Source organism: Grammomys surdaster, unplaced genomic scaffold (genome assembly GCF_004785775.1).
Source record: "Grammomys surdaster isolate TR1022 unplaced genomic scaffold, NIH_TR_1.0 220, whole genome shotgun sequence".
Lineage (NCBI taxonomy): Eukaryota > Metazoa > Chordata > Mammalia > Rodentia > Muridae > Grammomys > Grammomys surdaster.
In genome coordinates this window covers 2,366,780-2,384,957 of record NW_021604665.1, presented here as the reverse complement: position 1 = coordinate 2,384,957, position 18,178 = coordinate 2,366,780, and the positions used below count along the sequence as shown (strand labels likewise).

The following is an 18,178-nucleotide window of genomic DNA, read 5'->3' as shown; positions in this document are numbered from 1 at the left end:
AAACAAGCTTGGCAACCTAGTGAGTTAGACCTTACTTCAGAAGAGCTTGACCAGCATTCATTCAAAAGAACACAGATTCAATCCCCAACACCTACCCAAACAAAGAAACAGGAGAAAAAATATTACAAGTGAGCCTCAGCAAAACAGTTTGTCATTATAAATTCTGAGTACTATAAAATATAGAAAAACACACATGGGATTATGAATGAGAAACCAATATCAGAAGTATAGCATGTACCATGATACCATCTATGTGTTTTAGGTTGCTTTTCAGGGTGTGTGTGTGTGTGTGTGTGTATGTGTGTGTGTGTGTGTGTGTGTGTGAGAGAGAGAGAGAGAGAGAGAGAGAGAGAGAGAGAGAGAGAGAGAGAGAGAGAGAGAGGGAGAGAGAGATTATAGTGCTTGGAACTGAACCCAAGGCCTCATGCATGCTAAACACCCACTGGAGCTGAACTACACCACCCTCCCTTTTTTCTAAATCTAGTTTTTTGAGAATTTCATATGAGTAGTGCATTTATATTATCCCAACCCCTCCCTCTCTGGTGTGCTTTGGAAAATGTGTATTGGTAGAGAAAAAGTCTAGAATGAGGTTTTTTTTTTAAATCAATGGATGTTTTATGGTTTAAAATAAATAAATATTGGAACTGGTTCATCTCAAATTTTGTAAGGCGTTTGTTCATGGGTTTCCTTTGTCTCTGCTAATGTTGGGCTTCTAGAACAGTTTCAGCAAGTTTACACTTACTCTGAGCCAAGTCGCATTTCTGTTGCTGGAGACTCACAGTGTCCAAGCCCAAGGAACCCATGACCCATGGGGAGACTAAAACAAAAAACCATGATGTTCTGGACGTCCCCTCAGACTGAGGCTTGGGACACTGTCGGTGTCTTGATTCCAACTGCCAGCTCTACTGCAGATGTATAAAATTTGTGATGTGGATACCAGAAATGTAAGCTTGGCGTCTTCAGCCCTTTCTGCCCAGTCTACAGTCATTGGCTTCCTTGCCTCTTCCAAGGTTCAGCCTTTGGGAAAATGCTGTGTTAGTAAGCCTGGACTAATCTTGCAAAATGACCAGCGGTCTTTGCAAGAAGCTTCAGCACTCAGAGCAAAGGACAAACCTGAAGAATCTTCTACTAGACAGAAAACCCAGCCTACTACTTCCAGGTCCCTATGAGGTCTTTTCAAAACTATTGTTAGGCTATGCTGGAAATTCTCTGCATTCAGAAGCCTAGGAATTAGGATTTGGAGGGTGCATTCAACATCCCAGGCCCTGTCTGTAAAGGATGGATGGATTTGTCCCCAACCACACACTTCTTCTAAGGAAGAAGTGTTCTCAAAGTGTTTTGGGCCTTAAGGTTTAGGACAGGATAGGCAAGGATTTCAGAGGCATGGCACGGGTGCCCCGTGGGAGAGAGAAAAGCAGCAAATGACTTAATGGCTGAAGGGGATTTTCCTCCATCACCAAGGAACTCTAAATGTTTATGGTACAGGTTCTTCAGAGTATGGATAGCTCCAAGCATCCTGGCAGTGTGGCTTGCATTTCAGTGGCTAAGAGGCTGGCCTTGCCTTGCTTTTTCCAACTGTCTCAGGATTACCTCATTTCTATGTGCATATCCTTTGGGAAGTTAATTCTTCAGTAAATGAAGGGTAATTTGTTTTCATTTATTTTAATAACTCAGAGACATGAACTCATTTACTAAATTCTGATAAGAAGCAATTGCTAAGTAGGAAAAGTCTATGCCAGGGAGAGGATTTATAGTTTTCCTTCAGACAATACGTTGGACTCTTTTGGGATCCTTAAAAATTTATTGAGCACTAACTGTACTTAGGAAAACCTTGAGTTTTTTCTTTTTCTGATTTAATTTTCCAGGGAAAGGTTTATGGGTATTCTGATTGTGTGCAGTAGTCAGCAACTTCATGGTTGCCTTGACGTTGAAGCAGAAGGATGCCCCATTTGAGCCTCTGGTTCTTCCTCTTCATCCTTTGACTTTGTCTTTAAAACTTATTTTTCAGCACTAGTAAATTCCCTGAACTATCACCTCATCAGATGGCTAGGATAGGGTCTTATCATTCTGATTGTGGTAAACACAGCATTGCTTCCAGTGACACTGAAATTAATCACTTGCCTTTATTGAGATTTTTCTGTATTTCAGCCATTGTGCTTAACACCCTTAAGACATTAGGACTGAATCTCCCTCTTCCATCCCCTTGAGATGAAATTATAACTTTTCCAAACCACACAGATGACTCAGGACAGGATGGATTTGATTTCAAGATGTCTGACTCCATTTCTGCTATGGTAGATGTCTTTCTCACTCTGTTAGCAGGCTGAGTTCTGACACATTCACCCCTATTGGACAGAATAGGATCTCTATTGGTCTAAGTACCCTTTCTGCAGATCCTTAGTGTATACCCTCATTCCCCCACCCGCACCCGAAACGAAGAGGCAGTACTTACACATCACATGCCTCTTAAATGACAATTACAATGCAAATATGGAGAGAGAGAGAGAGAGAGAGAGAGAGAGAGAGAGAGAGAAAGTATCAGGGTTTTATACCTCTTGGGTACTTAGTTTGTAGAGTGACGGGATTGGAACTTCCAGCCTCCTCGCAGCACCTTCCTTCCAGGATCTCTAGTGCCAACGCAGACCAGGTGTGGCCTCTGCCATGCAGCAAGATGGAGTGGACAGCAGGTGGGAGGGAAAGGCAAGCAGCTCTGGGTCATCCTGTGATGTGGGACACTCTGAATGGTGGCTCCTGCTCCTCTGAGTAACCATGACCACGAGCTAAGGAAGTGGTCAGTGGAATCTGGGCGTGGTCATGTGCACACCTGCACTCTCAACACTCCAGAGAACAGGAAGACACTGGGTTCCAGACAGCCTGGGTCACATAATGAGACTTTCTCTCCAAACTGTTTTGTTAGGAGGGTGGAGGGGATGGGAGGAGGGACTGTGTGATGAGAGAACTAGAAGGGGGAGCAGCAATCAGGATGTAAAATGAATGAATATGCTAATAGAAAAAAATTAGTAAGGAAGAAAAAGGCCAGCATCAGAAAACTCTTGAGAGGAGGCTGGCATGGAAGTCCAACCCAGTCATACTCACAAACACCTTGGTATTGAGGCCACTCGGTGTAAGGACCACTAACATCTACACAGTTTGGTTATTTAAGATATCTAATAATACCTCTTATTATCTGCCAGGTAAAGAGCGAGGGGCAGTATAGGGAGGCCTTCCATCCCATAGCCTCCTTTTCAAAAGTTTGGTCGTACCCATTTTATGGGTGGGCTGGGGAAGTAAGCCACTTGTCTACCGTCCCTGAGGCAGATACAGGACAGGCTGGAATCTTTTACTTCCCCGCCTCCCAACATTTCTCACTCGAAGCAGTTTGGATCTCAAGGACCAGGGCTGGATAGCTCTGAGGGGGAAGGGAAGCTGTCCTGTTACTTATGGGCAGTCCCATGGAGTTCTTGGTGTCTACCTGTTGCATATACCCCTGATACTGGCTGGGTGTCTCAGAATGTCTGTAGACATTGCCACATTTCTTCAGAAGATGCATAACCCCCACTGGGACCACTGATTGGTCACTCTGTGAGCAGAAACCCTCTTTACCTGTCATATTTGTAGTGCCTTAGCTGCAGAAGGATTTGGAAGTCTTATTATTTCCTATTTATAAAACTGGCAGGGAGAAGAAACCCTGAGGCACATCTCTTAGAACTTTCATCTGAAGACCTAAGATGTGCTATTTCCTGGAAAAAACTATCAAGTGTCAGGGACATGTTTCTACCAATAGCTAATATACATAGACAAAGTAATACTGAGCCCCCTCCCCTAAATAATTATCATGAAACTGGGCAAAGAAAACAAGAATTTATTATGAAACAATTAGAGAATGCAAGACCAGATATTTAGAAAACACAGGAACGATACTTGTATTTTTGTTACAGATACCAGTATTTCCACTAAGTACCAACAACATGACATTTTATTTACTTATTTATTTCTCTTAAGTTTTGTTTAAGGCAGGGTTTACCTAGGTAATCCTGGTGGCCTGGTTCTGACTGCCATCCTCCTGTCTCAGTCTCCTAAGCGTTGATATCATAGGCAGGGCCCACCACACTCGGTTTATGCATGTCGAATTTTACTTATTCTTCATTACTACAGTAAATGAGGGACGTATGTATTTTGCCTTCTATTTTAGAAATGGACCAACTGAGGTTCTGAAAGGCTGAACTAACTCCCCCCCCCCGCCCCCCCCCGTGCTTGCTCGCTCTCTCCACCCCCCCCCCACCCCCCAGTAGTTAACTCTTTCATACTAGGATTTGGCTCTGAGTAGCAGCCCTCTGTTATCTCTTTGTTTTAACTTTTATCAAAGCTGTGGGTTCTCAGTGCTGGGAGAACGTAACCCTGAGAGCATGTTCAGGGTCACAGAACATTCTCAGCTCGGAAATTGCCAATGATGGATCTGGTTTTGAAAAAAAGGAGAGACTGGATCAGGATGTCTCTACTGCACTGGTTCCTTAGAGATAAATATCATTATCAAAGGCCCAGACCACACACCCTTGGGTCCTTTGGGAATTCTGTTCCTGAACTAAGGCTGGGGTGGAGGGGGGGGGGGGGTTACAGTAAAAGGGCTTGGCGGGGACGCTCTTCTTCAGCAGGCCAAGAGCGCCCTCTTCTGGCTGCTTTTGGAAACGCGCCTCTGCTTTGAACTCACACCCAGCGGTGCTTAGTACAAAGTGTGCTTGCTCTTCGCCCCAGGGAACTGGAAGCCCGGGAAACTTTGGCAGCTAGATCTTGTTAGAAAAATTACACTGTGGCATTTTGGTCGTGAAGGAATCTGATAATTGTGAGCAACATCAGGGTTACTGTGCTACGGAGGCCGACTGGAGGAAGCTTTGAGAGAGGATTTAGAAGTCAGTAAAGATGACCTGAGTGCTTTCTGTGTTCAGGAGGGAGTTAATCGGCTGTGATCCTGGGTTTCACCGTCTGTAAACAAAATCCCTACCTAGAAATCATGAATGTAAAGCGCCTGCCTCTGACAATGGAACAACAAAATACCTTCAACGATTAGCGGCCATCAAAATTAATTAACACCCTTCTGCTTACCAAAGTGCCTTTGAATGTGTCAGCTCTGCCTTGGTTGGTATGTCACATGGGCTGAAAGTCTTTTGTGTTGGCTTTGTGTTCCAGGGGCGTTTTAGCATCAACCTTTATGGGACCGGACTGTCTTTAACCGAGTCTGCCAGATGGACATCACAAGGGAATTATGCCGTTTCGGACATCAAGAAGTCTCCGGTAAGGCTGCGTACTGCTTGGGTGATAGCTCTTGCTTTCCTCTTCTGAATACGGTGGCTGTGGACTGAAGGAGTAGAGCCGGTGTGCTTTCCCATTCACCGTACTTTTTTTTCCCCCAAAGTCCCAGAGAGAAAATTTAGAGCACAAATACAGGAAGGAATATAGAGGTGGGTGAAGCAGGAGAGACTCGCTTCACCTGGCTGAAGCTTTTCCTACCTAGTAAATGCGAAGCCATCCAAGCACTTGGAAAGACTACTGAATCAAAAAGGGCAGGGCTCTAAGATACACACAGTTCAAATATCTTAACTAATCAAACGTGACTCATCTATGTGAACCTCGAAAAATGATGTTTTGGTTTGATTTTGTTCTGCCCAGAAACAATTGCAATTTCAATAGGAAGAGGTTATGGGGTGATATTTTCTAGGAAGTTAGGGATACAATAATCTACTTTTTTTTTCCACCGTGAACCAAGTGCATTTAGCATGTCAGCAACCCTGGAACATGTTGGAAGGCAGGTGCTTGGGCCCTGATCTTCTGGGTCCAATTCTGTAGCTGAACAAGCCCCAGGTGGTTGACAAACACAGCACAGCCAAAGAATCACCCACCCTGTGTAGCCACCTGGGAAGTTTAAATGTACCCTCTGGTCCCTCTGACTAGGTTAAGGGGATCCAAACCTCTGGGGCTGTGTCTCCATGGTGACTCTGAAGGATGGTGAGGCAGAAACTCCTCCTTAAAGCCCTTCCACTGAGTTATCAGGCCAGTGCAGCACCTAGTCTCCTGGAGATGAGAAGATTCCTAGTTCCTGTTGAGGAATTGCACACGTGAGCTGAGAAGAAAAGAAAGAGGGGGAAGAAAAGAGATCTGAGTCCAGAATAATGTGACTGAGGAGTGCGGCTACCTGGCTAGAACTCCAGAATGTCAGGTCAACTGTGGAATGGTTTTTTACTATTTCCCTAAGCTTGTATAGGATATTTACATATTTTTAAACAGTCTGTCCCCAAGTATGGGGTATACCTCTGTAACTTCACCACTAGGGAAGCAGAGTAGGAGAGCCTTCAGTTTAAGGCAAACTTGGACTACATAGCTAGACCCTGTCTCCTCATGACCAGTACTACAAATGATGGCACCTAATGGTAATGTGTTGTTTACCTGAAATCCATATTTGACAATCATTTGGTCTTTCACTTGCTGAGTTTGGCAACCCTCCCAAGTGTGTTGCCTGGGGTTAGAACCAAAAAATGAAATAGCAACTCACTGATCCAAAGCCCTAGCACAGGGGAGGTCCCACACCGCGTCTCAGGACAATGTGTTTCCTGACTCCTTTTTAAACTTCCAGAATCCTACCTGTATCTCAGGTCCTGGTTTCACCACAAAGCTAACCAGGGATCACAAACATGATTCAATGGCCTCGTGATTCCTATGATTTAATAGTAAGTATTGCCCTCCCGCCAAACGGAATAGCGACAGCTGTAATCTTTGACTGAGCCCTGACATCACGATATCTTTCCCTACTACTCCCCACCCTAACCCCAGTCTTATAGATTTTTTATAGGAAATAAAATTAGTATATTTTATTGTGTTCATGTTTTGACAGGCACATTATGTCTCAATGACCAGATTTGAAAATTTTAACTGTTTTAGATGTGGTTGAATGAAATCATATTTGTAAACTATATATGTTGCATTTATACATACATACATACATACATACATACATACATCATACATACGTTACAATTTTGCTAGACATGTCAATCAAAATTGAAATTTCAGCTAGAGGCTAAAAATAACTAAAGGCTGGAGTGCCATCTTATGGACATGTTGAGTACTGCAAGGCTGTTCTCCACCCTCTGAGAATTCTGCCTGAGCTGGCTGCTGGAGATCTCTCTCTCTCTCTCTCTCTCTCTCTCTCTCTCTCTCTCTGTGTGTGTGTGTGTATGTGTGTGTGTGTGTGTGTGTGTGTGTGTGTGTGTGTGTGCGTGCAATACATGCACAAGAGTGCACTTGTAGGTAGGTAGAAGCGGGGACTGCAGTCTTTCTAGCTCCTGGCAAACCAGAGCCAGGGCCTTAAAGCAGCATCCCCTACGAAAATGAACCTCCAGAATTGTTATGGTTGGGGAAAGTACACGTGGTGTTCTCTCCCTGAAGAACACCTCCTACCTCCGAGACTCAGGGATCATCTCAGAGAAGGAGATGAGAGCATTGTAAGAGTCACAGGGTGTGGATATCTGCAACAAAAGTGTCAGAGTTGCACTCTGTGAACTCGCAATGGCTGTGGCTTCATGTACAGCACCTGCACAAAATCAGACCAACCCCAATCCAGCATGGAGAGAAGAGGGGCTCAGGAAAGCCACCTGAGGAGCGATTGGCAGCTGATAGTTGCTGGGGAAGGGGGTCAGTTTCCCTCAGGGATACAGCCCAAGACCACCTATGTTCCAGTGCATCACACCATGTCCACACAATACAGTCAGCTGCCCATGGGCTCAGTGGGTTTTAGAAACTAGAGAGAGGAAACATGAGGTTAAATGTGGCGGTGGGGGGATAGGGAAGGAACCGGAGGGTGAGAACTGGGTAGATTCAGTCAGAACACATTATATACATATGAATATTAAATGAGATAGTTTTTAAAATTCAAAGCAAAAATTTAAAAACCATTGAAACATTACCTTGTTAGTGACAACAGTAAAAGCCATTGGTGAGATAGGCATGTGACTTTATTTGCAGCTGAATCCTTCACAAGAGGGACGTGTTGCAGTGTCACCTGCAAGGGTTAATAAACCATCATCCTGCCCCACACACTTGGTTCTTGGCACTGGGAATAGATGCAGGGTTCACCACATGCTCTGTCACTGAACTACATGCTGAGCCCTCAAAGGTCCATAATCCCTATAAGAAACCAGAAATATACATCTCTAATGTTTTCCAGCCTGATGTCATACTCCACACTGTAGTCAGTAACTACAGGTTGAAAACCTTTGTCCTAAATTAAACAACCTGCTTTTCACACTTTGCTTGTAATATATTCACATAAGCAAGTCTATGTGGAGCACTCTGGGAGTTATGTGATGTTCCACTCCCAGGCAAGGCCGTCCTTCAGGGAAAACCTCGCTTCTCCAAACCCTGCTTGGGAATAACACATTCTCCTGAACAAAACTACAAGAAGATCTCAGTGATGTAGGCTCAACCTGGATCTGTAGTGCGACCGACCGGAAGCTAGAGATGCCACCTCATTCCTGGGAACAGTTTCCACACACTCCCTAAGATGAAGTGCAAAGAACCCTGACACCTGTCTTCCCCTAAGACAAATTACGATTATCATTCCAATTCAGAGGTTCCCCTTGTGTCTTGAAGGCCCTCAGGAGATGCTGAGACCAGACTCTAACTACTGCCTTTCCTCTGTCTGCTCATTCCTATGAAGGCTTGATTAATGAATAAGTGACAGTAAGAGATTAACAATAGCTTCTCGTAACAATCAAAGCAATTATAATAGCAAGTACTATAAACGGATGTGTGAATATGTGTGGTACAAACGCCCTGTGCTCGCCTCCTCTCATGATAGTGCTACATGCGGTGCCTACGTGACAAAGCGTATGGGCAAGCGCCGTGAGGTAGCGCTGGGCTACGTCAGAGTTCCCTGTTCCCTGAGCATAAACCGATAGCAATTGATGGGGTAGCAGAGATGCTCTGAGTTACTAAGGAGCAGGTAATAGATACGCTGGACAAATGGGTGGGTGGGTCGTGTGCCAGGTAAGGTAGGGCGTGATGGTGAGAGGCTTCGTCATAGTCAGAGCGGCATGAATGTTAAAACTTAGGATTTTTTTCTGAGAATTTCTATGTATCATGTCCAAGCCACCATTGACTGTGGATAAACAAACTGAGCAACATGAAACCCTGCTATTAGCAGGGTTTCCAGAGCTGCTCTTTGTTGGGAAACTTACACATTAACTCTGGGTCTGTCCCAGCTTAACGAGACAGCAAGTGAGAACAAGGATCAATCTGAGGGGATCAGATTGAAGAGGTAGGCTGACAGTTACACGCTTGATAATCACGATGGGCTCAGTCTGTCCTGTAGCAGCTCAGCCATTGGCTCTTTGGTGAAGGCCCTCCATAGCTGCTGAGAGAAGAGGCCTCCTCTGCCCATACAGGAAGTCTGCACACACACAGTGCAGGTGGTCATCGACATCGTCACCTTGGCTTCTTGTGAAACCAGGGCAGACAGCAGGGGCATAAGCAACAGCCAGTGATGTTGCGGCATCTTTGCAGCTTTGTGGCTTACTGTTAACTTGCAGAAGCTAGCTGAGGCTGCCTGCTGTGGGGAAAGAGACTGCAGGCTGGACCTGGGGGAGCTGATCCAGGTCAATGATTGCTTGGAGGTCTGATGACTTCTTACTGTCTCAGCTTAGAGCTCTGCATAAGTGGCCAGAAGTGAAGCTGTGACTAGGAGCTGAGGCGTGAGGGAAAATTCCAAGTTCTGAGCTCAGCTGCCAGGAACATTCTGGTCCCTTAACCCTAACTGTGCTTATGGCATAAAAGGACTCCTCAGGTCTGTTCTGAGTTCTGCTGTGGCCCTGTTCACCATCCTCAGTACTGTCTGCCTGGTGCTCTTTCAGGGCAAAGATCTTGAATAGGTCTCCAGGGCCAGGGAGCTCAAAGAAAGCCCCCTTCTGGCTGGTTGGTGCTCAAGGGGTCTTCTGCCTTCCTTATGTGCCTGGAGAATTTTAAGGCACAGGGAGCCTGCTCTCTACCAGGAATTCCTTGTGCTATGCAAAGGATTGTAAATAAAATAATTGCTTTGTAAGATAATGAATGTTATGTGGAACAAACAGGCCTTTCCTACCTCTGAATTCTTTTACAACAACTGAGTCAAGAAATGAACATACATGTTTGCACATGTGTGTACACAGTACAGTAGAATCTCATGTGTGTACATGGACTGCTCTCCAACTTATGAAAACCCACTATTCAGCAAGTATCCAAGACCTACAAAATGGAATTCCATAGGTTCACATTTTCTATGCATGTATGTTTTAGCCTGCACATTTTTATGGAAACCGGACAGTGTTTATACATCTATGTAGGTTTATACATACATTTAAGTATGCATAGTTGTCTGGGGATTGTATTGGGAAAAATTATATGTTACACGCTTTATACGAAGTTTCAGAACAAGTCAATTTTACATGTCATCTTAACCCTATCATTTCACTTTAGTTCATAAAAATATGTCTCTATCTGTCAATATCTCTATGGATTTTCTTAACACACTCTTGCCTCTTACCCCTTCCACTAAAGACAGGCAAATGAGCAGGCTTCCACCAAAGATAGGCCCCTCCCTAGATCACAGGCATCAGCTTCCCTGAATCCTATCCACTGAGAAAAATCAAAGACTTAGTGAAAACTGGGAATACAAACTATGCCTGATAGGGCAGTGGGTCCTCACTTCATTTATATGCACTAGCTGGAGCTATTATTTTAAAGAGAATTCAACTGTAATAAGGAAATAAAGCCAGAGTTTCATTGCATGAGAGCAAGGGCTTCTGGCTCCCTTTCCTTCTGAAAGAAGCTGTCTTCCTCTTCCACAGCAGCCGTGTTTTTCTTACTGTGAAGTTTTGTTTTGTTTCTCAATCTGGCGACTGCCGGGATGCTGACATGCTAGGAACCATCTTCAACATCATTTGAAGATAGCGCCATCATGGGCAGTTAAAGGTTAGCCCCACTTTATTTGTTTTGCCTAAATTGGCAGAGTTTCCATGAAGGAAATAGTGCAACTACTGTAAAGGCAATCTTAAATTTATTTTGCTTTCAATTTATGACTGCCAAGGCCTTTTCTCACTTGATAAAGAGAGGCTATTATGGATGTCCTAAGGAAATGGTTTCGTAAGGATAGAGAGATATAGTCACCACAGTGCTGAGTTCAAATCCCAGAATCCATGTAAAATGATTCCCTAGGCATAGCAGCACACACAATCTCAGTGCTGAGATGGGCAGATCCTTCTGCCTCACTGGCCAGCCAGTCTAGCCTATTTGGTGAGTGGTAGGTCAGTAAAAGACCCTGTTTCAGCAAGTATAGAATGACACCAAAGGTTGGCCCCAGGTTCTACACATACACACAAACCATGTATGCAGCTACCTGCACACACAGATACACACACACAAAATGCCTTCATGATGATGATAGCTAATACTTGTTAAGCACACAGATTAGGCTGAGTCCTGTGCCAGGTGGCCAATGTGTGTTCTGTCACTACAGTAAAGTATGAGGAGAGACTTGTGTGCCCATTTTACAGATACTCTGGGGACCCAAGGCCTCATGGACTTCTTTAAAGCCAACTGCAACCATGGCAACCAAACCAAAGCAACCAAAGCATCAGTAAAGAGGCTGTGTTGGCTGCAGACCTGTGTGCCAGAGCCTCCCTTCTGCTGGATGAGGAGTTTGGGCTTAGATTAGTTTTGATGATGCTGAAGATGGTGCTAGCATGTCAGCATCCTGAGAGCTGACAGCCCTCTGCTTACAGTTCCTGACTGGAGAACCAAACGGTCCAGCATCTACCTCTGGACCTAGCTCAGCACTCAGGAGCCAGGGGGACAGTAGTGATGGGTCCCATATCAGCCACACCCAAAATCAAACGCATGAAAACTTTTAAAAGTGGAGAAAGCATTCTGTTCTCTCCTTTTGTTGTTAAATGGGCACTGTTTTTCTTTCTCATTCTCTCTTCTGGGTGGGAAAAAAACCAAGATTACCCATTGCCATTGTTTGCAAGAGATGTCACAAGTGGGCTGTAGAAACCATATCTTCATTACCCTTGACCCGTTCTGGGGATGAAGCTCAAAGATATGAGGAGTAAGTGTGTTCAAATCATTCCCAGCTGTGGAGAAAGTACAGTTCTGTCCAAGGAGGCTGAGGGGCAGGGCTTAGGCAGCATGGTCCATACAGAGAGTAGAGGGTGGTCCTGCATTGCGGTCGGGGATATTTTCAAAGTGTGGAAAACCATCAGGGAAACTAATGAGCAAGACATTTACAGCTCAAAAGAAAATCCAGCTTCATTTCTTCAATCGTTCATCTCATCCGTTTAATAAATGTGCGGTTAGGATCACTATTAGCCTTACATCATCCTTGGTCCTAGATGCTTCCAATTTGACAAGATTTCACTTTTACATCATGGGGCTTACATTCTAGCATGAAAGGAAATGCTTAAAGAACATCATCCAATTGTGGGGTGCTTGCAGCAGGTAACTGAGCCAAAACTATGTCCCAGCGGAAGCTGCCCTTGAACTGAGTTATTTACCAGGCTGGAAGCTGCCCTTGAACTAAGTTATTTACCAGGCTGGGTGGGGTGTACAGGAAAGACCCAAGAGCATTTCAGCCATCAGAGAATGGCACATGCAAAGGTCCTGTGGAACAAAGCTCATATCATGTTGGAAGTGCAATCCAAAGAAATGGAGGTGTGAAAAACACTGGCAGAAGACAAATGTGCCAGGGTGGCCCAGCACTGACTGTTTGGGGCTTAGGCCAAGTTGGCCCAGCACCGACTGGGACCCGGACTCAGCAACCCTTTTCAGTGAAAGGGATAGATAGAAAAGATTTGGTTTAGGGTTTTTGTTTTGGTTTGCTTTTTGTTTGTTTTTGTTTTTATTTTTTCCAAATGGCAGAATTAGTTATATATGTGTAATATATGTAGTACATATCAAGAGAGTACAGAAATCCACAAAAATGTTATCACTTGGGCTGGAGAGATGGCTCAGTGGTTAAAAGCACTTCCTAGAATCCACATGCTGGTGTGCCACTATCTCTGATTCCAGTCCCAGGTTGATCTGATGCCTTTTCTGGCCTGTGCACTCGAGTGTGCATACACTGGGGGTGGGGGGGTGGAGAGAAAGAGGAGGAGGGAGGGAGAGAGGACAGAGGGAGAGAAGTAAATCTTTTTTTTTCCTTAAATGTTACTAGTTGAATTCTAAAGATACAAATGACCGAGTAACATTTTTAATACAAATCTACCAAGGGAATAATGGAATATTAGAGAAGGAAAATATTTTATCTCACTAGTGTCTATTATCAAAGCTTATGGTAAACATTTGTCTATTAATGCTGACGAGAAGGAGATCTTACGTTTCGTGTTGCTAAATCCCCTTTTACATAGACAGCCATTGCCAAACCCTGTTATCTCTTCACAACTCTACACTTTTAATTAAGCATGCTCACGTCTGTCAGGCATTTCTAAAATTGTACTAGAGTTGTCTTCTGGTGTTTGCTTGTTTGCAAAGTTTATTGTTTTGTTTATAAGTGTGCACCTGCCTGCATGGGCTTCACGTACCAGACATGTGCAGGAGCTTTAGGAGGCTAGAACTCCTTGAAGCTGGGGTTACAGGCCAGCGTGAGCTGCCTGACGTGGGTGCTGAGAAGCAATGAGCATTCTTAACTGCAGAGCCATCTCTCCTGAACCCGATAACCTATTCTTCCATTAATCATCTGCAACGGAAAGTTATATGGAAGCCTTGTTAAATGGCCTGGTTAAATGCATTTTGAAATATGAAAATCGTGTCCTCCACACATCAAAGTCCAGCTCACACTATTGGGTCTGCAGTTTGTGCTCAGAGACACAATCACTGTGAGTGTGTACAGAATAGAGATGCATCTCCTTGTCTTAACTTGTGACAGCCCAGGAAGAGCGTTTAAAAGGCTTATTATTGCCTGTTATTTAAACAATATTCTTCTAACATAATATAAATGTTATCTAAAAAGATCCCCTTCCTCAGTTATAGGCTAAGTTTCTTATTGGTAGGAAAGCTAACATTCAGAGCCACTGAGGGTTCACTTGTAGTGATGGGAACAGATTTTATTCTCATCTCTAACCTCAAAAAGCTTATTCAAAATGTTGGCTGCTGTTCAGCTCTTACCCTTTACCATAGGATAAGTCAAGTGTTTGGACTCTAGGTCTCACCAAAACTAATCCTAAAACTGTGGATGGCTAAAGGAAAGGGAGAACGTGAGCTAAGTAAGGACCAGTCTCTCTCTCCCTCCTTCCCTCCTTCCATTCCTCCCTCCTCCCCTCCCTCCATCCCTCTCTCCTTCTGGACTGTGAATGTCATCCAGTGTCGGCCTTCGAGGTAGCCTCCCATACTACACACGCACACTAGGCTGGACTAGAGGAAGGGATGCTTAGCTGGAATGGCTGGGTGACAACAGGATCTTGGGCAGCCGTGAGTGTACAGGTAAAGAACAATCACACCCAGGAGCAGCTTCAAAGAACTGGTTCTGTTTATTGGGGGAAACAGAAACTATTTAGAACTTTGCGGGTGGGTAGGGGCTATCGGGATGAGTGCACATCATTGGCTGAAGCCAGGATGCTGGGGATGCCTCATTTGCATAAGGAAGAATTCCAGGTGCTGCTGGACATGACCTTGTAAGGGGAAAGGAGATTTAACTTGGCTACAGGCTATGTGACCTCCTCTGGTGAGGCAAGGGTAGGAGGCACAGGGCTGTGTGCATCAGGACATGCTGGCCCAGGGCAGGGGCTTGGAGATGGTGCAGAGAGTGGGAGTGGGGAAGCAATCCTATTCCTGCTGATCTCAAGATGAGAACAGGACGAGATTTCCAGGGTTTGGATGGGCCTCGGCCTCAATCTTGCTCCAGGCCTTCTCCTGGTCCCAGGGCTGCCTGGCCGCACACCATCTGACCTGCAGCCTCACTCCCCTGCTGTGATGTGGTTACCCACATGACAGGCTATACCCTTAAACGGGAGCCCTAAATAAACCCTACTTCCTCTCTTGAGTTGCTTCTGTTGGGTACTTTGTTGTGTCAATGAGAAAAGTAACCAAAATCTCCAGTGAGTCTCTCGGTCCTCCTGCTCTGGTTCTTTCTCTGCATTTTGGAAATCGTACACACACATTTATTCTAGTCATTGCACAGTGAGTATTGTCTTCCTTGAATAAACAGCAGGATCTTTTGACTCATCAGAAGCCAAAGAAAAACTACACAAAGCGACCTCCCTTGCACCTCACTGACTAGTGACCTGACTCCCGTTCTCAGACACTTTCGAGAATTCCTTCTTTTTGCCAAGAGCTTATTTTCCTAAGCTGGTTTGTTTCCCCTGCACACGCTTCTTTAGTTCTTCCTGTTAAATAAAATATAATTAGCTCAGCGGGTAAATTATTTTTCTTATTTTGCTAAGAATTGAGGCACATGGAATGTACCTATTCCCACTTTTTGGTTTGTGAGCAAACTACGCTGTGTTGATATTCTTTCTTTGATGGTGGCTTTCTCCTAAGTTGGAAATGTTATGACAAGTGCTTAGTGTGGGGATGTCGGTGTCTGTTGTTTTTCCTTAAGCACTCTTGTAATGTTGTGTGATAAACACAATAATTTGTTGCCTAAAATTGGTCACAGAACACTCCATGTGTTCCTGTCCTCATCTTTCTCTTGATCTGTCATAGTCTGATTTGCTTGTGTATTAGTGACTCGTCCCAGTGCTGTGACAAAATACCCAATAAAAACATCTAAAAACAAGAAGAGTTTATTCAGGCTGGCTGAGGGTGCACCGTGCATCATTGTAAGGAAGGCGTGGTGACAGGTACAGAAGGTGAGGCAGCGATCACATTGAATTCACAGCCAGAAAACAAGAGATGAATGGGGGAAAGTCATGCTTTCCTGACTCTTCCCCGCTCTGACTCAGCCTGAGCTCCGAGCCTGTATTTAGAGTGGGTGTTCCCTCCTCTGAGACATATCCAGAAGTGCATTTCTAGGTGATTCTAAATCCAGACAAGGTGACAATGAAGATTTACCCTCACAATTGAATAAGAAAATAATGAAAATATTATGATCTAGCAGTGCACCTCACACTCGAGACACAGCCGAGGTCGAGTTGCGTTGCTGTGATTCATGGCGTATTGAGCAGTAGCTTGAAGCTAGAAACTGCTCATTCCACTTAGTATATGAAGGCAGCTATTGGCTTTAGGTACATGAATGACGCTAGCTATGCCAAAATTTGAATCTTATACAATTTTTAGGTGTCAAGATACACTTCTCATAGTTTTTCTCAACTCTGTAGAAAGGCAAAACTAACTAGGCATGGAAATGTACACCTATAACAAACTAGCCAGGCATGGAGATGCATACCTATAATCCCATAACCAGGAGGCTGAAGCAAGCCTGGATATATAGCAAGACTCTTGTTTTGTCTCAGACAAACTAAAATGCAAATGCCCCTCTAGCTTCTAGGTCATCCGGAAACAGGTGGTGGTCTGGGTTTGACCCTGTGAACCTCGTCTGCTGACCTATGCAGTCAGATCACTATGAGTGTGTTGAGTTTCATTTCAATACTTACTATGGGTGCAAAAGTTACTTTCCCTCAAAACCAACAAAAGCCCCTAAAACAGAAACCTCACAAGTCATCTAAGACGATACATGTTTTTGCAGGATGGTACCCGGGTCGTAGGGAAATGCGGCGGTTACTGTGGAAAGTGTACTCCATCCTCTGGCACTGGCCTGGAGGTGCGAGTTTCATAACTAAGGTAAGTTTCCCTAACTCCCGACCTCTACAGATGTAGGAAATGACCTCTCCCCCAGACAGAGCTACTGTCAAGCATCGTGAAGCTGACCTGATAATATTCTACCCTTTACATTCTTGCTTGTCTGTCTTTCTGTGCCTGAAGGCATCTGTCCCTCATCCCTGAACCCAAGATCCTCAGGCCCCGTACATTAAGTTTCTCTTCACAGCCTGCTGGAAAATTCCAGGAGTTTTACTTCCTAAGGTCTCTGGTAGATCCAGAAATCTATGTTTTGAATATTAGAAATTGTGAAGTAAGGGGCTGAGATATATATCATCTCAGGATATAATATATATCCTGGAATACATACACACACATACACACACACACACACACACATATATATGTGTATATATATACATATATATATGTATATATACATATATATATAATTTTTACTTTTATGAAAATAAAATATCTATCGTGTTATATATCATAATACTGTTATAATAATAACAGTCCTGCTGACATTGTTGAGCTTCCACTGCACTGAGAAACAAACTTACAGGAATCATTTTCTTAGACTCCTCACAAGGAGGTCATGAGGTAGAGCTCTTGTCCTTATTTTACAGTAGAGGAAGCTGAGGCCACAACCATTAAGCAGCTTTCTAAGGTCACAGTGAATTCCCTTGCAGACCCCAGTGATACCTTACATCAAGAATTGTCCTCTCAGTCACCACGGTGTCACTGATGTGCCACTCACAGCAGGGCCAGCACCCCAGTGTCATCTGAGATCTTATTACAAATGCGGATCTTAGACCCTCTCAGAATCTTTAATTTTATCAAATTCCACAGGAAACTCATTCGTAGGCCAGCAAGTGCTCCCCCTGCTGGTCAAAAGATTAAATGGGTCACTTTTCATTATCCTGGTGCTTTCAGCTGCAGGTCACAGAAGTCCAACCACCTTGTGTGGCCTTCTAACACCTCCCCTATACTGTCCAGTGGCCCATTCAGTTCCCCGGATAGCTCATTCATGCTCTGATACGTGACTAACTATTTGACAAACGCTTAAGTAAACATCCGTATTGAAAAATATTATTTTAATATTTTTTTAAACAGGCTCTTGTTTATTAGCCCAAGCTAGCGTCACACTTGGGATTCTTATGCCCCTGTCTCCCAAGTGCTGGGATTTCATTTGCACACAGTTGCATGCCACCACACGTAGATGAAATGGCCACCTTAAATTAGTATTACCTGTGTTGCAAAAGGCAAAGAGACTGTGTTAAATAACCAGGACACTCACATGCTGTGCTCTCTTCAGCCACAGCGCCTCAGTATTGTTCTCCATTGACCAGCAGTGATCTCTCATGGTGCTTCCCCATTAACATGTCGTCTTTCCCATACC

General features: G+C 44.3%; 1 protein-coding gene across 1 annotated transcript in view; it reads left to right on the top strand.

Moving 5' to 3' along the window:
* Adamts9 (ADAM metallopeptidase with thrombospondin type 1 motif 9) overlaps window positions 1-18,178 on the top strand; it is a 171,965-nt gene that overhangs the window by 150,228 nt on the left and 3,559 nt on the right. Inside the window, exons 37-38 of the mRNA XM_028773009.1 lie at window positions 5,185-5,289; window positions 16,703-16,797. Of these exons, the coding sequence (XP_028628842.1) occupies window positions 5,185-5,289; window positions 16,703-16,792 (195 nt within the window). The 3' untranslated portion in view covers window positions 16,793-16,797. The remainder of the gene's footprint in view (window positions 1-5,184; window positions 5,290-16,702; window positions 16,798-18,178) is intronic.